The sequence below is a fragment of the Dermacentor andersoni genome, chromosome 1, assembly GCF_023375885.2.
Source record: "Dermacentor andersoni chromosome 1, qqDerAnde1_hic_scaffold, whole genome shotgun sequence".
In the NCBI taxonomy this organism is placed as follows: Eukaryota; Metazoa; Arthropoda; class Arachnida; order Ixodida; family Ixodidae; genus Dermacentor; species Dermacentor andersoni.
This window is the reverse complement of record NC_092814.1, coordinates 349,617,388-349,643,192: the sequence shown is the minus strand read 5'-3', so window position 1 is coordinate 349,643,192 and position 25,805 is coordinate 349,617,388. Positions and strand designations below refer to the sequence as shown.

Genomic DNA, 25,805 nt, shown 5'->3' with positions numbered 1-25,805 from the left:
ACCGAGTGCACCGGACTGGCCGCAGAATATGTACTTTTGAAAGCTGCTTGCAGTGGCCTAAGTTTAGGTGCACTGTATATTGTGCTTACAACTTTAAACAAGCATCTTTAAAGGGACTGACCACCAATTTTCATGATACCCCCCCCCTTTTTTTTTCCTTTTTTTTTTTAGTGCGAGGGAAAGCTTATTGGTCAGAGTGTCTAATCATGAAGTTGCTAATGCAGAAAATGCCATGGAACATTTTTCTCACAATTTTTCATTCTGCAGTGAGGATTTAGTCATTCACTGGAAGCATGCTGAAAATGGTGATTGGTGAGTGCGATAGCGATTATGCACTGGCATTAGTGGGAGGCAGATGACAAGTGTGGCCTTAGCTGTGAAAAAGTATGATTTCGTTTATCATGTCGATGTTCCTGCGATACATGTTTTCCGAATTGTTCAATTATTTCTGTGAGAGTAGCTTCGTGTTTTCGTGTATTCCTGTCCAACCTCTTTGGTATTTAACCAGTCAAAATGAAATGAATCGGATCGAAAACAAAACGACACCTTTACACGTGGTATGGAGTTCAGTGTGTTGCCGTAGCCACATGTGCGTTTTTTATTTCCAAATCGTAGAATAATGCGCAAGTGTCTAGTAATATACCAACTACAATTTTTAGCACTAATCATGCTGTACTTAATGCAGTCTGCTTAAGTGCAGCAATCTCAAAGAATACATTCAAAGTACGAAGATTTCACCACCAGGTCTCGCCACTTACTGGTTTTTGAGACTTCCTTTGCCAATTTAAAATTGCAATTCTTACTTAAATCGTTAACAGCATGCTGGATTCCATCACTGTAAGTCATGGTCATTTCGTTTCCATCAACGTCTCACAACACATTCTGGCCAGTTGTCAGTCCCTTTAAACATGCATTTGGGCATGCTATCTATTGAATAATTCTCAGCAGTTCTTTCACTTGGTGTGATGATCATGGATCAGTGATAAGTTGAGCTGGTCACAAATTGCTGATCAGACCGTGAGGTGGTTTATGTGGTCATCACTTGAATGAGGATCATATTGAGAGTGATGCCAGAATTCGTGGTGGGTGTCTTTTGATGACCCATTTCAGTCTTGCTGACGTACTTGACTCCAATGGACAGTGTGCCTGTGCATGGATGTCTTTTGCTGCTTTTGCTTTCGCTACCCCAACTGATCCTTGAAAGTTATGTATTGAGAATACAGTCTCTGGAATTGTGATGCAGTCATTTTTGTGCTCATTTATCATATAGCCTTGGCAGTATTATGCGGACTATTGATCTATGCTGCCCAGCCAGCGTCTGTCCAAAAACAAAACAAATATATTTGCAGCGCACCTCCCTTGATGCTTCCTGTATGGTATGTTCTGCTGTTGTACACAGTGGTCAATGGGAGCATCAAAATAATGTTAAAGCAAGGATTACTGCAAAAGCACAGTTTGAGACGTGACTTGCTGATGCATGTTAAATATTTCTCTTGTTGGAGATCCTGCCCCTTTCTTGCTCCATCGCAAAATGAATAGTAGTTAAACACTTTTGAATATAGTGGCCGCCCTTGTGATGGTACATTATCAGCTGTAATGTTTTCGATCAGCTCTAGTTACCTCTGCAGCATAACCGGCACATGACATTTAATGTTTTGCATTTGACCAGCAAATATGAACAAAATAACCTCTCTACTTAGCACACTTTGTGAACTCTCCCTGTTGTCAGCACGATCTTGACTGTTCTCTTGACTGACACAGCTCTAGGCCTCTGGGAGGAAGACATGACTGAGGAGCAGAAGGTGGAGCTGCTGGTGAGTTATGACACATGCTACTGCAGCTCTCTGATCTGTTTTGTTGAGGAACTGCTGTTTTTACTTCATCAGAAAATAGTCTCTCGAGTAGTGATGATGCCTGCTGGCCTGTGTTTTAATTCCTGACTTGCGTTTTTGCGTTTTAATTTCCTGACTTAACATGAGAAGCTTGTCTCATGGCTCAGCAAACTTGGCAGGCATGACACAGACATGGATGACTGTAGGACACACATGGACGACAAACTGCATTGTCAAGTGTTCTCTTTGCTGCCCCTCTTTGTGATAATTGCTAAATTTATTGTGCTGTTAACCACTAACTCAAGCACAAACCATTCTGAAAGTCATATCATGAAGTGATTGATCTGCAGGGTTATCTTTTAATACCTTGCTTGTTCAATTGCAAACTATTTGCCATAACCGAATTTCAAATGACTGAAAGTTCGGTGCTTTTGTTAATTAGCAGACAGTGCTCTAGCGAAGCGAATGCTACTCTTTCCTGGCGCAGCCTCCCAAATTATTTCAGTCATGACAGGCGCTGCAATGGGTTGCTTTCTTCCTGTGGCAAAGGTGCGTGCTAATGTTAGGGTCTTTTTGAAAATACTAATACATCCTGTTTATTGCTTTAGAAGCCACAACCGACACAAGTAGCACAACACTTCACGCTACAGATCGACAGCTACCCCATCCTATCTTGACTGTTGCACAGAATAACGAAACCACTAGCAACTGACTATGAACACTTATTCCGTCATCGTTGTCCCTTATGCTATACTCATTCTTTTTTTTTTTTTGATGAGCTCACCTCATGGGTGCTCTTCTATAGTTGGTTGTCCTCTGTACCGTCCATTACCGTTTCAGATTTCCATCACCTTCAGGCTCTTGATGACAGTCTTGAACAAAACTGCGCACCACGTGTTCAAAATTTATACGCACACGTCTTGTAGTGATGCCCTGTTCATGCACCTGAAAGCATGATACAGCTAAACCTGTTAAACATTGTGCCACAGCACAGCTGACACAATTGAAGCATTCCGGGTCTGTGCCACTTGATGGCAGTCTGGGGGAGGATACAGTGATAACGATTCCATCGTCAGCAGAACAGTAACTAGTGCCATCTAGTAAGCAGTTTGCAAAAATTAGCCAGCATGCAGTCATGGCCTACAAGAATGCAGTGGTGTGCTGGTGCAATCTTGGAGGCTACACATTTGGGTATGCACATTGTTCTCAGCAATTTTTTTTACTAATTTTCCTCCAAAGTGGGGGTACAGGCCTTACATGAGAGCAGACCCTACATGAGTAAATATGGTATTTTTTTTTTCATTTCATGCACGATTGGCTGTGCATGTTGGCTAGCATTGTACATGCTTTCCTGTTCATCGCTGATAGAGGCCTGTACCCGAGGTGGTGGTCCACTACTTCTCAGTACATACGAAGACATCATTGCTAGGAGAATGTCCCCCCACATATACCATGTTTGATCCCCTTGAAGCGCTGGAAGCCAGGTGTCAAATCCAGTCTGTATTGTGTGTGCAGTAATGCACTCCAATCAAGTCTATGCATTGCATGACTGCATGTTCTCAGAACTGGTAAGTGTACTTAACATTCTCCAGTTGCAAAATAAAGGTTCCCTTCATCTGTGGTCTGACTTGAAATCAGGCACGTACCTAGGATTTTTTTTGGGGGGGAGGGGGGGGCAACCCTAGGTAACCTTTATATGAAAAGGAGGGAGGGGGCACCTTTACTAGTAAAACTAGTAAAGGTGCCCCCCCCTTAACTTAACGTAAAATATGCCTACCGTTTGCCATAAAGGCGCGTAAACCCACAAAAAAGAAATGAAATAAGATGTATCTCACAGCTGAATGCACAGGTGAGAGGTGTATGTCTGTGACATACATCTCTCCTTTGCATGACAAACAAGGAACCACCTCAAATGGACTCGCACATGAAAGAAGCGCAGGAAGAACACTGCCAAGAACAACTAAACAAGCGAGTCTAAAATAAAGATTTCTAGTAGCATATTTTGAATTAGGTCTGGAAGCAATATAGAGAAATATACAGGGTCTGTCCTGAAAGTAATGTCAGTAAGGCCATTAAAAATTATTTATTGAATTCATCGTTACAAGTGTTTAAAAGTCTTCAAAATACTCTCCTTTTGCGTCGATACATCGGCTTCAGCGAGACTTCCAGCTCTGGAATGTGTTGCGTTAGTCCTCCTCCGCAATGGCCTCTAATGCTGCGGTGCAAGCTGCTTTGATCCCGTCCGCTGTCCCGAAATGCTTGCCTTTCAGAGGTGTGTTGAGGCATGGAAAGAGAAAGAAAGTTGTGGGGAGCCAAGTCCAGGCTGTACGGGGGCTGGGGGATCTTTGGCACCCCTGCTTTAACTAGGTAGTTGGCGACGATGAAGGCACTGTGGGCCGGTGCATTATCGTGGTGCAACTTCCAGTTGTCTGCGATGTCCGGCCGGATGCATTGAACCATGCGTTTCAGTCTTTTAAGGACTTCCACATAAAATTTGGAGTTCACAGTAGCTCCAGGTTTTACAAACTCGTGATGAACCAGTCCGTGGATCTAAAAAAAAAACGATGAGCATGATCTTGATCTTTCATTTGCTCAACCTGGCTTTCTTCTGGCGATGGGATGAGTGCGTGTGCCACTCTGATGATTGCCTTTTGGTCTCTGGGTCATATTCAAATACCCAAGTGTTGTCACCTGTAATGACGTTGTCCAAAAATTTTCGATCATGTTTGCACATGTCGAGATTTTCTTGGCACATTTCAACGTGGCGTGACTTTTTATCATCAGTGAGCACTTTTGGAACCATTTTTGCACACACTTTCGGCATGCCGATATCGTTTGTAATGATTTCATGAACTTGAGTTTTCGGAATGTTTAACATATCGGCCATTAAACGAACACTTAATCGTTGGTCTGAGTTCAACAGTTCCCTCACTCGCGTCACATTGTCAGCCGTGGTGGTCGTGGATGGCCGTCCGGCGCGGTCCTCGTCGTCGACCTCTTCCCGGCCTTCCAAGAAGGCCTTGTGCCACCGAAACACTTGCCGATCTGACAGGGTATGTTCTTTGTAAGCAGTCTTGAGCACAGTAACAGTTTCTGCAGCGGTCTTGCCAAGTTTTACGCAATATTTGAACCCAAATCTTTGTCCCAACGAGCGCTGCATTTTCACGTGCACAAGAATAAAAAACTACAAAAAAAAGAGATGTTGATCTCAAGCCTACCCTTGGGCACGTGCCTGCTTGAAATTCAAGGGTAGTGTTATTGATGTTAAGTAACGTTGTTTGCTGGGCGAGTTGGTTCATATTAGTGGGTGAAAGAAACCAGTGGAAAAGATAAAGAAGTAGAACTACATAGGGCAAGCGCTGGACTTGCAACTGAAAGTTTGATGAAAATGGTAGACCCACCATGGTTGCTTAGTGGCTTTGGTGCTGTTAAGCACAAGGATGATGATGAAGCAACATTTACTGGGCACAAAATAAATCGGTGGTGCACGCAGGCACCAGACGGGGGGGTCCCCTAGTTACGGGACCCATATGTTACCAGCAGCTCCTGGCCCCTGTCCGTCAGTGCGAGCTGAATCGGTAGGGCGGGGCTCGATAACAAGGTCTCCCATCGCTCAAGGGGTTGGGGATTGGGGGTGTTGGTGGGAAGGGAAGGAGGCGGGGTCTTGAGCTCTGTACACTCTGCCAAGACGTGCGACAGGGTGCCCTTTTCTCTTCTGCAAAAAGGACAGAGCATATCGTATTCCGCAGGGTACATGCAGTTCAACAGTACGGGATGCACAAGTGATCCCGCCTGCGCTTGACGCAGGATCGTCTGTTGTTGCCTGGTGAGATTGGGGTGCGGTTCTCGCAGTCTGCACCTTTCCTCTCGGTACATCCGGGTAATGTCTCGAAAGCTGGTAACAGGGTGCGGTAGCTCTTCCGGCTCGTGCTCGGCGCGGATTGACATTTCTCGGGCATGGTAGTCGGCGATGGTGTTGCCTGCTACCTGCGAGTGAGCCGGGACCCACACGAGCTCTATGGCTCTTCCCGGAGGCTTGTGCTTGGCTAGAATGGCTCGGGCCGTGGAGGAGATTACCCCCCTGCGGAAGCTTCTGTAGGCTGTCTTTGAGTCGGTGACTACGGTGTCCACGCTCGGCTGTGCAAGTGCGAGGGCCACGGCCGCTTCTTCGGCAACTGTGGGGTCTGTTGTCTTCAGGGACGGCTGACGATCAGCCTGTCTTTTGATGTAACCACCACCGCTGCACAGTCACTGTGTTTTTGAAGCGAGGCGTCCGCGTAGAGGACCCTGGGGTTCTCTTCCAGCTTCTGGGCTAGGGCTATGGCTCGCGCGGTGCGCCTCTCGTCGTCCTTGCCCGGCATCGTGTTCCGGGGAAGGGGAAGCACGAGGACGTGGGATTAGATCTCGGCCATGGTGGCTGCATTTTGATGGGAGAAAAATGCAAAAACACCCGTGTAGTATTCAGATTTAGGTGCACATTGAAGAACTTCAGATGGCGAAAATTCATTCGGAGTCCCCCACTACGATGTACCTCATAGTTCATAGTTTTGGCTCGGAAAACCCCCTGATTTAATGAATATAGTAGTCCTGACATTGAACCATCAGCGCATGCGTCAACATCAGCAATCTGACCCCAAACAAAGGAAACAAACAGGCATAGTAAGCTAGTCAAGCATTTCAGTGATTCGGACAATGTGTGCCAACAATCTAAAAACATGACTTCTTTATCTGTGAGGAGTACTGAAGGATCACGTAGAATGCACAAATTTGGTTAAATTTTTTTTGTACTGCAGGTGGTTCTTGGAAGTTTTGTTACTCCTAGTAAAAGTGTGGGGGGGAGGGGGGTTATTTGTGTGAGCAGGAAAAAAAAAAAGCAAAGCCCTAGTTGTCCTCTCTAATGTGCTTTGCAGAGGGTCGTGGCTGCATCCAAAGAGACGGCACAGAGGGAGGAGGCCGTGCGGCAGGCCCACTTTGCACCAGTCAAGCACCATGTCCCACCAGTGTCGACTGAAACCCGAGACCACATCACTTGGGACAGAAAGGTGCGTTTCTCATTATTGGGTAATTTTTGTTGTCTCTTCTGCAGCGATTATTCTTTTTCTTTTTTCATGAGATGTCTGACGTGCTTTTGAAGCCGTCACAGCATGTTAACTGCTGTTCCTGTCGTAGGGTGCCTTCAAACTACTAACACTCATTCCTCTGATCACATGTATTATGACAGTGACTGGCCAACACTCGTTAATTGAAGAATAGTAAATATGAAATGACATTGCATTCAAAGACAAACATTCAACACTCGCGACTTTCTTAAGGTCTTTCAGCAGAGAAAACAACTATATCTGGGACGTCATGCGAGGATATCAATGCAGCCAGAGTTTGGGAGTGAGAGAACTTGAGTCACAGTTTTCTGGACCTGAAGGAGGCCCTAAAACACTTTTTGAACACAGTAAGAAAACAATTCCGATCTGTTAACGAGGCTCCTGTGAGCATGTGAGCCAAATATTATTGCAGCGCATGCAGCAGGGAATTTACAATCTCATGTCAAAAGCAGTGAAAGATGCAGCACCGCGCAACTGCCAGTCTACACACGGCAGTCACACGTTGCTGCGTCTGCTGCATGTGGCCTCCAAGATAAAAAGCGTAGCGCAGATATTGCAGCTGCCATGGGGTGCCGCCCGCCATAAGCCGTCTCGCCACCCAGTTGTTCAACCTTTGGGCAGGGCCTACCGGGCATTGATCCCTTGTGCCCCCTTGTTATCTCCCCTGTGTAGCTTCCAGCGCATGGGTGGAAATGAAAGGAGAAAGAAAGGCGCTCATGATTCTGATGAGTATGTCCAGCTTCACTTTTGCTTGAAGGATCTGAAAACTTTTTACTGCAGCAGATTCATGAGGTGATGTGATTTAATAGGGATGTCATTCTATCATTAGTTAGAAAAGTTTTTCTTAGGCCCCTTTAAAAGTAATCTCTTCCTGCTTAAAAAATGCTGATAAAGATTTAAAAAATCAATGGCTATCTAAAGGAGTGGATGTTGCTTAGGTGGAAATTACTATAGTGAGAATGAAGTATTTTATCCTCAGTGCTTACATTGCCTACACAGGAAAGTGGCAAATAAGAACAAGAAAGGAAAAGACAACAGGCACTTAATGCCTAAAAAGAAAAGAAGTAGTTCTAGACACTCTTGTTGAGTGAAAGAATGTTACTCTTGGCTCATTTTATTTCCTCTGCTCCAATTCAGAAAAAGAAGCATTTAGATAATGTATGTGTGGAAGGGGCTCTGTGGAATTGCAGAAAGCGGTTTTAGGTAATAGTCGGCCTTGCATATTTGACATTATATAAATAGTCTTGTTTCACCATTAGGGCTTTTCCAGGTCCACTTTCTGTTGCTATGCTCCCTGAAAAAGGTGTTCATTATTCCAAGCTTATTCCTTTCTGCGAATCCTACCAGCATCTCTCCTCTAGCGTTCCTAGAATTGATGCCGTAGTTGCCAATTGCTTGTTCACCAGCCCGCTTTCTCTCCACTTTTGCATTGAAGTCGCCCATTACTACAGTATACCGAGTTTGCACTTTTCTCATCGCTAATTCAACATCTTCATAAAACTGATCTACTTCCTCATCATCGTGACTGGATGTTAGAGCGTAGGCTTGTACTACCTTTAATCTATAACTCTTATTAAGTTTGATTACGACTACAGCTACCCTCTCATTAATGCTGTAGAACTTGTCAATGTTGCCTGCTATGTCCTTATGGATTAGGAATCCTATCCCGCAAAATTGGTTAAGAAGAAACAGGTCAATCTAGAGGCAGTAAGGGTAAAAGCATACAAATTCAGGCAGGTAAATGCAAACAAATATGCAGCCTTAGAACAGAGAGATGATGCTAACATAGAGCTAATGAATGAAACCGTAACTAGGTTGGCTTCACAGGCAAGAAGTGGGAGGCAAGGCACCAAGACAACCAGTAGACAAGCTCTCCCAAATAACAAAGGACCTAATAAAGAAACGACAAAAAGTGAAAGTGTCCAACTCAAGAGATAATATAGAATTCGTGGAACTGTCAAAACTGCTCAACAAGGCGAAAATAAGTGATATTCGAAACTATAATGTGAGGAAAACTGAAGAAGCCGTAAAAAATGGACGCAGCCTGAAATCAGTGAGAAAGAAACTTAGCATGGGACAAACCAAGATGTATGCACTGAAAGATAAGTAGGGTAATATCATCAGCCTCTCGAAGATATAGTAAAAGCAGCGGACGAATTCTATACTGACCTGTACAGTACCCAGAGGAGTCAGGATACCTCAATTAGAAACAGTAATGAACAGGATACAGAAACTCCTCCTATAACTAGCGATGACATCAGAAGGGCCTTGCAAGACGTGAACACTACGAAGAGCGGCAGGAGAAGATGGAAGAACAGTCGATTTAATCAAAGATAGAGGATACATAATGCTTGGAAAGCTGGCAGCTCTTTATACGAAGTGTCAATCGACTGCAAGGGTTTCAGAAAACTGTAAGAATGCAAACATTATACTAATCCACAAAAAGAGAGACGTTAAAGAATTGAAAAATTATTGGCCCATAAGCTTACTCCCAGTATTATATAAAATATTTACAAGAATAATCTCCAATAGTATAAGGGCGACAGTGGATTTTAGTCAACCAAGGGAAAAGGCTGGCTTCAGGAAGGGATACTCTACAATGGATCACATCCATGCCATTAATCAGGTTATCGAGAAATGCGCAGAGTATAATAAGCCTCTCTATGTGGCTTTCATAGATTACGAAAAGGCATTCGATTCAGTAGAGGTAGCAACAGTCATAGTGGCATTACGTAATCAAGGAGTACAGAACGTTTATGTAAATACCTTGGAAAATATCTACAGAGGTTCTGCAGCTACCCTAATTCTACACAAGAAAAGCAGGAAGATACCTATAAAGAAAGGGGTCAGACAGGGAGACACAATCTCTCCAATGCTATTCACTGTGTGCTTGGAAGAAGTATTCAAACTATTAAACTGGGAAGGCTTAGGAGTAAAGATAGACGACAAATATCTCAGTAACCTTCGGTTTGCCGATGACATTGTTCTATTCAGCAACAATGCACACGAGTTACAACAATTGATTGAGGACCTTAACAGAGAGAGTGTAAGAGTGGGGTTGAAGATTAACATGCAGAAGACAAAGATAATGATAAATAGCCAGGCAAAGGAACAAGAGTTCAGGATCGCCAGTTGGCCTCTAGAGTCTGAAGGAGTAGGTTTACCTAGGTCAATTAATCACAGGGAACCCTGATCATGAGAAGGAAATTCACGGAATAAAAATGGGTTGGATTGCATATGACAGACATTGCCAGCTCCTGACTGGAAGCTTACCATTATCATTGAAAAGGAAGGTGTACAATCAGTGCATTTTACCAGCGGTGACATATGGGGCAGAGACTTGGAGACTGACAAAGAAGCTTGAGAACAAGTGAAGGACCACACAAAGAGCGATGGAACGAAGGTTGCTAGGCATAACGTTAAGAGACAAAGAGAGCGGTTTGGATCAGAGAGCAAACGGGTATAGACGATATTCTAATCGACATCAAGAGAAAAAAATGGAGCTGGGCAGGTCACGTAATGCGCCGCTTAGATATCCATTGGACCATTAGGGTTACAGAATGGGTACCAAGAGAAGGGAAATGCAATCGAGGACGACAGAAAACTAAGTGGAGCGATCAAATTAGGAAATTTGTGGGCGCTAGTTGGAATAGGTTGGCGCAGGACAAGGGTAATTGGGGATCGCAGGTAGAGGCCTTCGTCCTGCAGTGGACATAAAACAGGCTGCTGATGACGTTGTTGATGATGATGATGATAAATAGTCAGCCTTGTCTATTTGACTATACTAGTGTTATGCAGTCATGCTTTGTTAACATGGACACTTTGGTTGCCAAACTATCGGTAAAGCATGTCATCTATAATAACGAATCCAAATCTGACAAAATCTGACTAAGTTGAAGCGCATTATTCTGGTTGCTGTTATCTTCCTGAAATTGCGATGCAGTGCCATGCTGTGATGGCAGAGTTCACATTGATTGCATTCCCTACGATGGAGCCTTCAGCCAAAGAAAGTGCATCTAAAAGTAGGAGTGCAGCAAGAAGAGCTACAGCTTGTTGATAAAGCTAGCACATAAGTGGAAAAGCTGTTCTGTCTTTGCTGACTTGCTGAAAGAAAGATGTAGGAGGACCAGACTTCATTTTACTAAGTGCACACATGTCAGAAAGTGCTTGAACACTGATACTATCACATGAGCCACAATGGTAGACACACTGGCCAGTGCTGTCAAGTTTACCATAGTAGGTCTTGCTGCTGCCAAAATGCTGCACATATTTAGCTGCCTGTATTTGCATGGCTTTTCAGCTCCTTTGATTTAGAGGAGGTCCTGTACATACCAACACTTTCCACATTAAACAGACAAAAATACAGGAGCTTGTATGGCTGTTCTGCATTTTTGCTCGGTCCATTGTCCAGACAGCGAGTTTTCACATTAACAAGGTACAAATACATTGGATATGTTTGGTTCCCGCAAAAAATTATCTGTAGCTCAAGTCATCCATAATAATCAGGGTCATAATACCGAGGCACGACTGTATTTTGCTAGCTTCCCAGTCAGAGAATATTTGGTAAATTAAGTCCGCGAACACGCGGTTAAATTGGGAGAGTTCAGAAATAAGAATCTACAGCACAGCCTGAATTGCATTCACTGCACTACCAAGGCCTTTCTTGTTCATCTCCAATTGCCACTGTTCTCTGCCAAACAAGCCTGTACTACAGCCTGGCAGTAGTACTCCAATTTCTTGACTCCAGCTATCAAACAATCTGTGATCACACCCAACTGTTGTTGCTTGTCTAGCATGCTTTTCACAAACCGAATAGCAGAATCTTATTCTGGTAAATGTAGAAGTTCACGTATACTTTAATTTTCTGAGTACTTATACCAATCACACAATTACCAAATTGTCAACTCACCTTGCAAAACTCTAAAGCAAGCTTCTAACCTAGTCTGCAAATGATCAGAGGGGTCTCTCATGCTTTTAAGCTGCCCTGTTTGCCACTGTATCGGAGTGTCACTAGGGTTTTGCAGTCTTGAGGGAACCAGTGAAAATGCATAGAAGCTGTGTTGCGGTTAATTCCACTGGTGCCCTCTACATTTTCATGTTGTGCACCATGTCTGGACTGTGTGCTTGGTATGCAGTAAGAGGGCACTAGGAAACTGTGGAATTGCTATCTTGTCTATCAAAATCAAATACATTTGCATGGTTGTTGAAATGCTGAAAGGGGGAATACTAAACAGCTCAGGAACGACAGTAGTGTTCTTATTGTAAAAGAAAGCATGTTACATCAGTGTTCTCTCTTGGCTTTTCTATTTTTCGATGATGTTTAAGAATGCAGCTCAACCTTGTTACATTATAACAAAATTGTAGTTGCAGTAAAAAGTTTTGCTGAACATTGTGAAATTTGTCAAGTCAAAGTTTCTTATATGTTTCAACAGCAAAAAAAAAAAAAAAATTGCTTCACAGGTTCCTGTAACTGTCCTGGTGAATGACACGAAATCCGTAAGCATTTATGAAAAGAATCTTGCAGGAAAGTCAACCAGTAATTGCAGCTTGAAAAGCAGTGGTGCATGTGGTTGAGATTGTGTTGAGAGCAAAACTTTGGTGTGGATTGTGTAACTGCTAGTAGTTTCCATCTCAGTATGCCATACATGCACATGTGTCATCAACATCATAGCCTGCCCGTGCTAAGCTGCCATTTTCTTGTTTACGACGTTATTGTGGTTTGCAAAGCAAAAGGTTCACTCAATTCAGCTGGACCACCGTGAACCAGTTCACGAGAAGTTCAGAAATTGTGTAGCTCAATTTCTGCAATGCAGGCGTTACATTTCGTCTGACTAATGCGCACTGGTTGCGTAAGTTTGAGAAGTCCTGAACCACTAGTATGATGGGCTTCTGAGGCACAAATACACCTCGCTCTTGCGTAAACACAGCAGACAAACGTAAGCAGCGCTTCAGTGGCGCTTGTGCCCATGTGTTGTGTCGTCTGCTGCGTTGCTGCTTCACACCTATACATCTGCACCCATTCAGTACAGACAGTAGAGAGGGTGCATCAAAATCGTTGTGAACCAGCCCTGCACCTTTAGAAACGACCGGTGTAGTTCAGAGAATGCCATTGCTGCAACACTGAAATGAACAGCATGGTGCAGCACCGAATGAATTTCCTCAGGTGGTGCAGGTGACTGGAAACAGACCTAAAGATTACCATAACGCTATCTGGAATAACATTCCATTTGTTGTTGCTGAGGCACTCATAAAGTCACTTTCAGTTGATATTTTCCTTTTCTGACTGCTTGCTGGCACATTTGAGAACATGTCCACAAGACTACAAGCACAAATCTGGTGTGTTCAGTGTGGTCTTTATGCTGGCATAACAGATGGCAAAGTATTGTGTTCCATCATTTGCTCAATTATGAGAGAGGGTGCATGCAAATAAAGAATGCTCTGTTGGCTGATGTTTTTCTTCTACTTATCACAAAGGCTACAACTACTCCGCCTTTATGAAAGTGAACACACAGTCACGTGACCTGCAATCCGCAGCAGCTTGTTATCGCGCCGCCATGAGGTGACTGCGATAAGCTTTACACATGCTAATGGCAACTGCAGCTGTGAATTTGAGCTTTCCTTACTCAACTGTAGCCCTGGATTCAGATTTGTCAGATTTGTATTTCTTCCAGCTACCTATTGCCGACTCTAGTAGCTGTCAAGCCTTTCCTAGTTTTTGGGTTGGTGCCCAATGTAGAGTGCAGGAGACGTGTTTGTGTGCTCCCTTTTATAGAAACGGTATGTGTACTATAGTGCGCAGCATGAGCTGTAATGTGAAAGTGCCTGGCAAAGCAGTCGTGCATTGTAGCTCATGCTGAGCGCGATAGTAGTATGTGCATGAGATGTGCAAGGATTTGTTAAATTGAAACAGTTGAACAAAATTAGTTAGCTAAATTGTGTGAAAAAGTACATTATCAGTGGAACTAAGGTCAGGAAATTAAAAAAAAAGGTTTAATTCCACATTTTGCTGACTTAAGCTTCATTATTTTTTGGTCGTGTTCCGCCCTAGTTGCGCCCCAGACCAGTATGTCGTCCACGTACACGCGTACACCTGGGAGGCCATCAAAAACCTCGTTGAAGGCCTTCTGAAATAGCTCACTAGCTGAAGCTATGCTGAATGGAAGGGGAAGAAAACGATAGCAGCCGAAGGGCATAGCAAATGTGCATATCTTGGACGATTCCTCGTCTAATGGGATTTGGTGAAATCCAGCATTTACGTCAAGATGCGAGAAAAATTTCGTGCCTGCCAACTCCGCCTTAACATCCTCTCGGTGAGGCATTTGGTAGTGTTCTCTCTTCAAGTTCTCATTTATGCGTTTTGGATCCATGCAAACTCCTAACTTTTCTTAACTTTCCATCTTTCTTTAGCACAATGACTAGCGGGCTCACCCAATCCGTCTGGCTGCTGACCTTCTCAATGATGCCTTCCTCTTCCATCCGATATAATTCAGTGCGGAGAGGCTCTCTCAGGGACAGAGGAACCCTTCGAGCTGGCTGGACGACTGGCACAGCATCATTGCGCAGCACGATCTTGTATTCCCGTGGCGTTCGCCCTATTCCGTGGAAGAGCCCTGGGAATTTCTTGACAACTGTTTCAACGCTGCTCGTAGTCTCGTTTTGATGAGTACGCTGGACGCTCCCTAGCTTCTCGCTGGTTGCCAAGCCCAAGATTGCACTGTAGTCTTTCTTTAGAACAAAAAATATTACGCACGTGCTGTGGTCGCCAACCGTGATGGGTGCTGAAAACATTCCGATGTGCTTCATTACGTTACCACTGTAAGATCTCAGAATGGTGCCACTTGGCTTCAGAGTGACGACCTTAAGTTTGCGGAACACAGAGAGCGGCAAAACGTTTGCCTGTGATTCTGTATCCACTTTAAACTTCACGTTTTGGTCGTGAATGCATGCGTCCACTTGCCAGTCACATTCCCTGTCAGCGGGTTTGATAGCGACGTCCAGTACCTCGAAGTCGTCCTTCTCACGCTGCAATTCGAAAACACCATCCTGTTTGCTGCAACAAGATGCGAAGGGATTTCGCCCATTACACGTGTAACAGGTTTTTCCGTAGGCTAGGCAGCACCTCAAGGTGCGTCTTCGGTTGCAACGCGTGCACTGCGGGTTGCGCATGGGCCCCGTCGGAGTTCTCTTCCTGGCCGCGACAGTGGCCACATCCAGTTCTTCGTTTGCCTTACGCCAGACTTCGTTTTGACGAGTAGAGGTCTCTGCCGCCTTGCAAAGAGTGACAACCTTTCATAACGTCAGGGTTTTGCCCCTGAGCATCTTCTCTCGAAGCTTTGGTGAGTTGGTTCCAAACACCACCTGGTCGCGCACCATATCGTCTGTCATGTCGCCAAAGTTGCAGTGTTGTGCTTGTCTCTTTAGGGTACGTAAAAACTGTTAGAATGGTTCGGCCTCGCCCTGAAGACGCTAACGAAAGACATACCTTTCGTGGATTTCGTTTTGTTGCTCCACGAAATAGTCTTCGAACTTGGCAGTAACGGTGGCATAGTCTTCCTTGTTTTCTTCCTCTATGAACATGAAGTTGTTGAAAACGTCCAAGGCTTCCTCCCCGGCCACGCTGAGCAATAGGGCTGTCTTTGCCGGCTCTAATCTTGGCTTGTCGGTGCATGCTGTGGCTTGAAGAAAAAATTCGAACTTCTGGCAAAATAGCTTCCAGTTTCTTCCTCCATCAGCGGTCAACCACAGTGGTTCAGGTGGCCTTAGGTGCTCCATGGCGTCGGCCCTCACGTTCAGCTAGCCCCGGAACCTTTCGGCTGGTCAGCTTGATCCCACTTCTGACACCATGTATTGTTCTCGAGCGGTACGCCAAGAACAGGCAGCCAAGGTGTCGGGAGAAAAAGGAATGTTGTGGTTTATTCCAGGCTGTTATTTATAGCAGTAGGTGAAAGGGGTTAGTGCAGTTAGAGGCAGTTAGAGGGAGAAAGAGTTAGAGCAGTTTGAGCAATAAAGCACGCGGCAGTGAAGCGTCCATAGATAGCTTGCGCGCTTTGAACAGATATGATACAGTAATTATGCTAGTAGTACCAGCCAATTAAAGCCCCTCAATGTTTAAGAGTAGTGACAACCACTTCTCTCCTCCTTCATTCTACTCCCCCGCTCGGCGCGGCCAGTGTGGCCTCGACCTTGGCGCCGCCTAGGTGTACCCTGCTGTAGCAAACAACGGCTAACACGCTACCTGAGAAAATCTATGGAAAACTTGGTTCGAGCACTGCGGAACAGTTTTTGAGGCAAGGTTTTGCTTCGTCAGTCAGTAACTGGCCTTGATAATGCCGTATTGTAATTGCGCAAAAGAATAAAGAAAAGGAGCATTATTCGAGGCCTAAAGCATCCGCACATTGAGATTTCGTTTTGCTGAAGCACGAAGCATGCACGCGGTGTGCTCAAACACGTGCGTACTTATCTCAGTTCCAAGTTTTGACTGTGTGAAAGTATGTGTACATGGTTTCGTAGGTTCATTTACGTACCTGCAGGATACTTTTGTTCGGCCGCCGCATGAGAGATTACAACTGTCTGGGGCCAGCAATGCCTAGCAACTGGGCCGCCTCTGCTCTGCGCCTTTCACAGATGTGTGTAGCTAATGCACGGGTTCTGGTGACCATGAGCAGCGCTTTCACACGTAGACGGTATTGATACTGTGAACAACGTACTATGTAGTAGTTTTCGCAGTACATGAAATCGTTTTTTATTTATTACAGTGCGAGAGGCTGGAATTTGCTAGCAAGAACGAACTTGGTGGGAAAAGTGGACAGAGGTTCCGAAAATAATTATCCCCCCAACCGAATTAGCACCAGTAACACTTTTGTTGAAGTGCTAATTTTGTATCTGTATACTGCTTGTGTCTGTATTCTTTTGCATTGTAAGTTTTCACAGGGAAGCAGTGTCCCTATAACTTGAACACTGTACTTCGTTTCAGACATCAAGTGGGACGCTGTGGAAGCTAGAGATACATTTTGCAGTGGCCGTGTCCGCAATTTGAAATAGTTTGATGTTCCTGATTGTAACTGTGTGAAACTGTTCTTTATATAGGCTTAGTATGAAATGAAGAGCGTTTTAATCCTTCGAAACAAACTGTGGTATATAGTTATTTGATGCATTGTTTTAGATCAATTTGTTTTTCATTGCGTTTCTTTTCTTTTTTTTTTTTAATTTTTTTTTATTTTTTTGGCAGCCTGTTGCGGTAGCCTCACGTGCATGCTCGCGCGAGCATATGCCTTTGGCACGCAGCGCGGCACGGACAGAAAGCGCGGAGTGATACATTTCCGTCACCGAACTTCTTGCGTAGCTTCCACAGCGCTGCGCCTGATGTCTGAAACAGAGTATATAGACAGAGAAAAAATTTATTTCTTGGGTTTTACGTGCCAAAACCACGATCTGATTATGAGGCACGGCGTAGTGGGGGACTCGGGATTAATTTTCACCACCTGGTGTTCTTTGACGTGCCCCCAATGCAAGGGACACGGATTTTTTTGCATTTTATCCAATCGAAATGCGTCCGCCGCGGCTGCGATCTGATCCCAAGACCTCATGCTTAGCAGCGCCACACCATAGCAGCTAAGCCACCACGGCAGGTATAAAGACAGAGAGAACAATAGGGTTGTAGGACCAAACAGTCCTCAAATGGGTTTAATGAAGGTGCTTATCACAGTCTTGCAGACAAGCAAGGTATATAGCAGAAACACACACAGTCCACAGAGCTGTCAGGCTCGCACAAGCAATGAAACCCGTAGGAAAAGGAAGGATTAATTATTAAAGCAGACTGCAACAGATGCACTAATTCTTGTCGTAATACTGGGATACAAACTTACATTACTGCTCTACGCGCAGCTTCCACGTCAACTCCATCCGCACTCCATAATGAAAAACCGTGAAATTATTTCTCACAAGAGATGGAAGGCAACGTACAGTGCGTATGACGCATGCGATACCCACTTACTTAATCGGATGCATAAAAATCTAAACGTTAAGCAGTAAAAAATGTTAACCCTTATCAGGGGGCCTGTGGTCTTTTGCAGCCAATCTCTGCTATGATAATCCTGCACACAAAACGTGTGAGTAGTCGCTGCTTATCCCTCCAATACCGAGGACGCATCCGGCAGCAGCCGGGATAGAGGTGAAATGCAAGAGGCCCGTGGGCACATTCCTCGTTGGCATTCCGTAATATTGCATTGGCGTTCCGGTACGTTGCAGAAGTCGTGGGGCGCTTTTTTCGTCGTGACGATAGATTTTTTTACAAGTACTGCTGCTGAAGGGCACATGTAACTGCTAACGGAGGCTTCAGGAGAGCACCTGAAATTATAATAAACGAGGCAGTGCAGCGAGTGTTCGCACACAAATTTGGCTGTCCGTTATCGTGGATAGCCGATCTGTACCCCCTGGCACGCACAGGCCTCGGCGAGCCCCAGCCCAAGGACTGGCCCTAGTTCTAGCTTTGGTGTTCCCGTTGCCGCTTTAGTGTCCTGGAGGCACCGTCATTAATATGAAATAATGACACGTTGTTAAAACTAGTAAATAAAATCTATTAAAGAAATACAATCATGCCCAGGCACCAACTTCTGATGTAGCGCTACCACGGCCGTGCGAGTAGCATTACGGAACGCCAATGAGGAATTTACCGGCTCATGTACTGTGCGATCAAAGTGCACGTTAAACATCCCCAGGTGACCTACTGTATTTACTCGAATCTAGGCAGGCCCCAATTCTAAGCCGACCCACGAATGTCCAAAGCCAGAAAAAATAAACCTTAACTTGAATGTAAGCCGAACAAAAACAGTGAGGACAGCGTTCACAAAATGAGGGCAGCATTTATTTAATATGAACATGCCTAGCTCGCTCTACGTCATCATCGCTGCTAGCCTCATACGCTTGTGTATGCACGCTAGCTTGCATCCATGCTCCCACCCACGCGCAGACAGTGCAGCACGGCTCATACGAATCAAAATGCGGCGTGATCTCGGCGAACAGCTCCGCTCTGTTATCACGCACTTATCTTCCTTATTGCTGTCAGTTCCTCGTTGCGGCTTACTCAAAAAGCGTCTCCTGTTGCCCCCTCCAACAACTGACATTTTTCTCATCAATGCTGAAGTCCCACCCAGCTTGAACGTTTGACGATGCCTCTGTGGCTAGCACAACTTCTCGTTTGGGGGATCGCCTGTTTGGTGCCATTGCCATAATGCCTCGCTGCCCGCCGATACTATGCATACCGATACGACACAGGTCAAAATGGCAATGTCGTTCTTGTACTTCGGTTGGCTACTGGCGCGGCTAGTAACAGCTGCGATACGACTTTTCTGGATGGGGCTAGCCACGCACCATATTTATCATTTGCAATTAGAAACTGGCACATTCTTTAAGATCCTCGAATCTGAGCCCACCCTACATGATCATTTGAAAAAAACTAATATATAGGTTTGAATAAATACAGTAAATAAACTTGTCCGGAGGCATCCACTACGACCTCTCCCATAGCCTTAGTCACTTCGGGATGTTAAAAATGTTAAACACCGCAAACCAAATCAACACATGCAGGCATACATTGAAGCTAAATGACTGCATTCGTAAGCCTTAGTGGGCCTTGCAAAAGCATCGAGAATGTCGAGAATGGTGGAGCTGAAAAACATTTCCTGAATAAAATCAATTTTATGTCACGTCTGCTGCAGATGCAAGCACTTTCGTGGTAAAACAACTCCTATGAAACAATGCAAGCACATTCGAAAAAAGTCAAACGTGCTAAAAACCGTGCACAGCATGGACACATACGCAAGCACTTTCTTAAAGATGCAGGTGTAAACTAAGTTCAAAAGAAGACGTAAGGAAGAACTATGGCACTTCACAACGCCGTGCGTTTTTGCAACTTTCTTGGAGCCAGCCCACCCGATGCTGTGCATCCACGCCTTTCTTCTTCGTGTGTTGTGCTCACCAGATAATCAACAAAAAAGCCTTTGCACTCACCTTGTCAGTTGCAGCAACCGAAGGTGTAGCAGCACGGCTCACAACGCACCTCATCCTTAACGCACGTGATTTGGTCCGCTAACGCACTTGATAAATCCGTTTGTGCATACTTTCATCGCACTGGGTCGAAAATCACGGTCGGAGCTTGCTGGAAAGAAAAAATATACAAAAGCATGATGCATGCTTCCACATGACACAGATTGGCCAAAGGAGGAGTGGGGGAGGCTGTGGCAACAGGAGGCTGTGAGGAGGAAACACCGAGGAGAGGGGGGTGGTGGAAAGATCTAAGAATGGGCGCTACTTTTGGAAGATTAAGTGGCTTTACAGCCAATCAGCCAACTCCATTGGTTGAGTGGAGATGCTCGCAAAATACGTTCTTCCAGTGGTGCCTGCACAGGAGTTCGAGCCATTGTTCGTCACTAGACGACTCGGTGGATGCCGACGCTTTGATAAAGAGGCGGCTGAAACCGTGACCCATTTGGATGCCGCTGTTCGTGCAGTTTCTTTGCTACCTAGTGACCGACCCATCACACTGCTTCCAGATGGTCTCTTTCCTGGAGAAAGACCTGCCAGCTACAGCGATGCCTGGGTTGTTTGGTCACCAGGATGTAAAGTGTGAATGCGGCCACTAGCTGGACTGAAGCATGAACTTTGCGTCTAAATGCAACGCGAGCTGAACTTATCGGCTTTTGTTCGCCCGCCTGTTCATCCACTGGGATCGACAGGCGTCGCCGCAAGTCGTCGTTGTTCTTGTGCATTTGAACTCATCTTGCCCGCCAATCATTGGTGGCACAGCGGCCAGCATTTCTCAGCCAAAGATCCCTGGAACTTTGCCAGTTGCTCCAACGTGCAATATGGGCTAAGCATGACTGTGGAGAGCGGTTGGGCCTCCAGATGTCGCAGCAGCAAAAAAGGGAAACCTGCAAACGTTTCAGCACGGGAAAGGCATAAGATGCTGTTGAAGAGGCTGCACTCTAGTACTGAAGTGCAAGGTGACGCCCCAGCTACTGCAAAGGCCTCTGAAGGTAGCGCAAGCTGCAGAAGCAGAGAATGTGTTCGCGCAAGTGCTAAAGATTTTTGTGTGTCTGCCTCTGTCCCTGTCTCTGAGGGACTAAAACATAAGATTCTCCAAGGAAAAAGTTACGAGCCAAGCCTGTACAGCTCTCAAGGTCATGTCAATCACCGCATATGCTTCCCCAAAGACACAAGTTGTTAGGAAACTGTGCAAGCGTAAGGACCGATCAACAGCATCTGTCAATGAGGCCAAAGCATAGAAGGCACTTGCCAGTGCTAAAAAGATAGGTCTTCCTAAACGCAGAAAGCAGACAACGTTCAATTATGCGATGGACGTAAGAGAAGGAGCAACTGTTTCTCAGAAGCAGACTGTCTGCGGTTAGTCATCGTCTTCCAAGCTTGACCAGTGGTGCAACACCAAGATGTGTCAGTGGCTATGACTTTTTCTTTGGATGGGAGCTGCTTTTTCTCACGGAATTGCAAAGGATAGTACACGTGGCGAGAATACAGGCAACCAAGCTGGCACGAGCCATGATGACATCAGGCCATCAAAGGTCATTCCTTTACAGGGAGTGCTGACAGGCGTGCAACCATTTTGTGGACCGGTTCACTGGATACTCAGCTCAGCAGGTGAGCACTTTGAGGGGGATTGCATTCCATTGATGGAGGCGGTTGAGAACCCATACGTTTGGCCAGCAGGAAAGAGTACCTAGGATACTTGTCGATGGGCATTTCAGCGACATCGGCGGCCATTGACCATTGCATTGTGAGACCATGCACTTCAAGCCAGCAAAGAAGGGTCATCTTCCACCCCGGCTGTGCTGTGTCCGTGGAACCACGATGCTGCACTAAGCCACACATAGTTTGACTTAAAGATGTGAAACGCTATCATGTCGCTGTCTCGAGTCATCGAGAAGAAAATAAAGAAGTCGAAGCTGTTGGCTCATCCTCGTACACAAGCACTTGACCACGTTAACTCGCTGGAGGAGGGTCACCGATCAAGCAGCGAACTCATTTCAGTTCCTAGCTCACCAGGCGACCTCAATGGTGCTGGTCATCCTGTGTCTTCACTTCTGGTGCCAACTCAAGATAGCGATGACAATAGAGCTCGGGAGGCTAGTACTGGTGTAGAGTGTAGACACCCTGGCCAATTCAAGATGCACAGCTTCGAGCTTTAGGACATTACTGAGTCGAGTGTGTCTGAGGGTTCTCCTTACGCTGGTGTTCCTGCCAAGTTTCAGAGCAGCATTGAATGCACAATCGCATCCAGCTGTTTGCGAAGAAATTAATAAAACCAAAGCTATCACCCGTCATTGCATGCCAGGACTTGGGCCACATCTACTCATTGGAGGAGAGCTGCGGTTCAACCAGCCCACTCATTTCATTTCCTAGCTCACCGGGCGACCTCAGTGATGCAGGTCATCCTGTGTCTTCATTTCCGGCACCAACTGAAGGTAGCAGTGACCATAGAGCTCGTGTGGAAAGTGGGGATGTAAGCACTCAGGTCGATGCAAGATTGTTAAGATGTTGGCTTGCTTTAGCATTACTGTGAGCCGAAATTGTATCTTTAGGGTTTATGTAGAATCTTTTTTTCTATGCAATACATACATGGGCGCTTACTAGCACTACATTGTCGGTCAGCATACAGGAGTTCCCATTTGTTGGTACCTACAGTTGACACATATATGACCTTCAGAAATATATCCATGATATAAACTGAGAAGGGATGTTCATAGTGCTTTGGTAACACTGGCCACGTCTGCCACCTTTCCTGTGGCATAGTTGCAAGACAGCTTTATGTTGACATGGATCGGCCATCTTCTTGCAAAGGCTGTTCAGGCCTACAAAATTTCGAGGGCGCTTAAGCATCGCCTCTCAGAGTGGAACGCAATAACATTAAAAATCCCGGACTGCTTCTCATGCTTTTTGGCAGCTGCAGCTTATGTAATCGTAATGTTCACCAGGAAACGCTGGCGGCAAGTGCTATGCACGAAGGCAAGCTTACTGGTAGAAATGCAGCCTCTTGCATTGGCTGATCCCAGACACAGTGCGCAGCCGCACCAAAGAAATTGCATCATTTTCAGGTTTCTCTTGTTTCGCACTTTTAATATTTCAGTCTGAGAAGATTTAACAAACGTATACACTGTGGGTGTTTTGTTTCATGACATCTGTTTGTGGGCTTTCAGTCTCAAAATTACGAGGAATAACATTGTCATGAAGGTAAGACAAGGTATGAACAACTTTAGTGACAGATAGAATGGTGTGGCAGTATAGCCTGCATATGCTTGTCATACAGCAAGGCCTGGGATGTACATATACCTAAATATACTATACGGCAATTTTTGCTCACGGGATACCAACACCAACGGCGGACGCCGACACTTGACTTTCTGCTACACGGGGCCCTTAACGCTTTCGCGTTAAAAAGTGCACCCTCACTGTCTGCAAACCCGTGCACCTTGCTACTGAGAGGTTGGCTTTCTTGCAAAGTTTATACGATTAGTCGCTAAGTGTGCTTTACAGGCGAAATTTCACTAGCAGCACAAAATCATCAGAAAATTTCAGCACAAGATTGCCCCAACATTCTTAGATTAGATAGAAATAAATATAAAGAATCGTGTTTCCTCCCGCACAGCCAGCTATATATTCGATTTTATTCGAATTTCTATTCTTCAAATGGAATATGAATATTAAAAATATATTATTCGAACTTTTCAAATATTCCCACAACCCTACCGCTTAGTCACAAAATGTTATCTTCTCACCTAGGTGAGTGTTCTCTGCAAGATTCTATGCACTGTGGCTGTACTGCCTCACCAGCAGGTTTAAACATTGTCTGCACCATGGTGGCACTATGCCTGCACTGCAGTTAAGGACCATAGTGTACGGGGCAAGCTTTTGCGCTGGAGAAGAGAGGGCTGTGGTTCAGTGCACCACAAACTAGTGCATGCAGCGCATTGGGCCACCTGTAAATTTCAGAAGACATTTGTTTGCAGTTGGCTCGTCCCTACAAAATTATGTGCCTGCCCTTTTGAATGACCTTGGGCCATAGATTCAATTCCTGGCCATTGTGGCTGCCTTTTGATGGTGGCAAAGTGCAAAAATGTTCTTGTGCTTGTAGATTTCGAATCCCAGGTGATCAAGAATAATATGGAACCTTCCACAACAGTGTCCACCATAGCCCTATTGTTTTATGTTCTACAAGCCATTAATCTATTAGAAATATAACTTTTTTTTTAGCTAGACAGGGTGTAATTTTAGGAACTAAATGTACTGACTGGAGGCACTTGTGCAAATTCCACGGTGGTAAATAGAGCTTGAATGTTGATTGAAGTCAATGCAGCTCACAGTCTTTACCAATTTTTCAGAGCCCAGCAAAGGGAGGCCATGCATCATCACCACAGTGAGTAGTTGCCAATATTGCCTTGAGTACATTGAGCACTGATCATCTACCAAATTTGTCCTAGCTGTAGTGCAAACATTCAATGCATCCTTGAGGGCTTGTGTGGCTCTTTTATTTTAAAACATTACAAACGCCCAATTGCACGACATGATGTTACTGCGTGGTCAGTACGGTAGGTAAAGTGCGGTCCACTTTTAAATGGAACACCCTAATGTGTGGCCATCACTTCGCTAGCGCCCTAACTGCACATGCTGTCTAAAGTTATGTCAATGCACTGTGCAGGGGTGTAGAAAGGTGCTGTAGCTACTAACCGCAAGTCATCTGCTGCAAAACTGAGTGATTGTACCCTTGCCAGAGTGAAAGATACGCACATGCCTTACAGTCGTGTCTTCCCTTCAACAGTATACTGTTGAGTAGCCAATATTGCCTCGAGTATGTATGTTCCTTACTAAAGCATTGGCTTTTCTTAGCTTGTTCCTCATTTTCGTGTTAGCATTGGCGTTAGTGTAACCATTTGCCATGCAGACCTTGGCAGCATGCCAGAAGGTGCTTCCATCAATAAAGTAAAAAAGCAGTGCATCAGAGGGTGCTTTCATTGGTGCAGTTGCACATTATGGCTGAACTCTTTCTCATTGGTGGAAATGCTCACAGCATTGCATGCACTTCCACTGATGAGAGAAGAGAGTTCGGTCACGTGACACAAAGCTCGGTTCCCTCCATCACCACCAGAAGGTGTTTCCCTCTGCGCATCACATGTGGCGGAGCCCACTGATTGCAGCTGCAGCATCGTGGAAGCTGTGTCATGGTGCAGTCATGCTTAGTCTTTCTTTTTGTGAGTTGGCAGCCATGCAGGTGTTTGCTGCTGTGTCAAATTAACTAAATAGTGTTTGTGGGAGTGCCAACAGCGGGGACTCACTCGGCGCAACGCGCCCGTCTGCTCCAGTGTATGCTTACAAAGTCAGCAAGCACTCTAGCATCGGAGAGGAGCATAGTAGTAGTTTAAACCAAAAAGGTCTTTATACAGTACTTAAATGTCTTGGAAGAAGCATGACCTTCAAATCCTCAACTGATTGGGTGAGCTTGAGATGCATAAATGCCTGGCCCACACCACAGCTAATGCTTAAACATTCGCGTTACACAGTTGTAACCATTTTGCGGGTCTTTTTTTTTTTTTTTTTCATTTCTCTCTTTCTTTTAATGAAAGGAACTCACTTTGTCCGTCCAGACACTCATGATTAGGGAAATTGCTTAACAACATGAAGTGGTGAAGTTCAAGCTTCATGCTAAAGCAATTTAGCTTTCATATTTGTTATTTTGACAATGTCATGGTCAGTTTGTTTTCTTTGCAACCCGCCGCGGTAGCTCAGCGGTTATGGCTTTGCACAGCTCAGCACGAGGTTGTGGGTTTGATTCTTTGCCACAGCAACCCCATTTTGATGGGGACAAAAA

At 45.1% G+C, this 25,805-nt stretch overlaps 1 protein-coding gene across 10 annotated transcripts in view; it reads left to right on the top strand.

Moving 5' to 3' along the window:
• Positions 1-25,805, top strand: part of LOC126516489 (uncharacterized) — a 93,280-nt gene that overhangs the window by 4,337 nt on the left and 63,138 nt on the right. For 8 of the 10 annotated variants that reach the window (XM_055063902.2, XM_050166618.3, XM_050166614.3 and 5 more), the window contains exons 3-6: positions 1,762-1,814; positions 6,743-6,874; positions 12,392-12,427; positions 24,322-24,356. In XM_055063902.2, the coding sequence (XP_054919877.1) occupies positions 1,762-1,814; positions 6,743-6,874; positions 12,392-12,427; positions 24,322-24,356 (256 nt within the window). The remainder of the gene's footprint in view (positions 1-1,761; positions 1,815-6,742; positions 6,875-12,391; positions 12,428-24,321; positions 24,357-25,805) is intronic. The other 2 variants (XM_050166616.3, XM_050166615.3) reach the window with 1 other exon arrangement.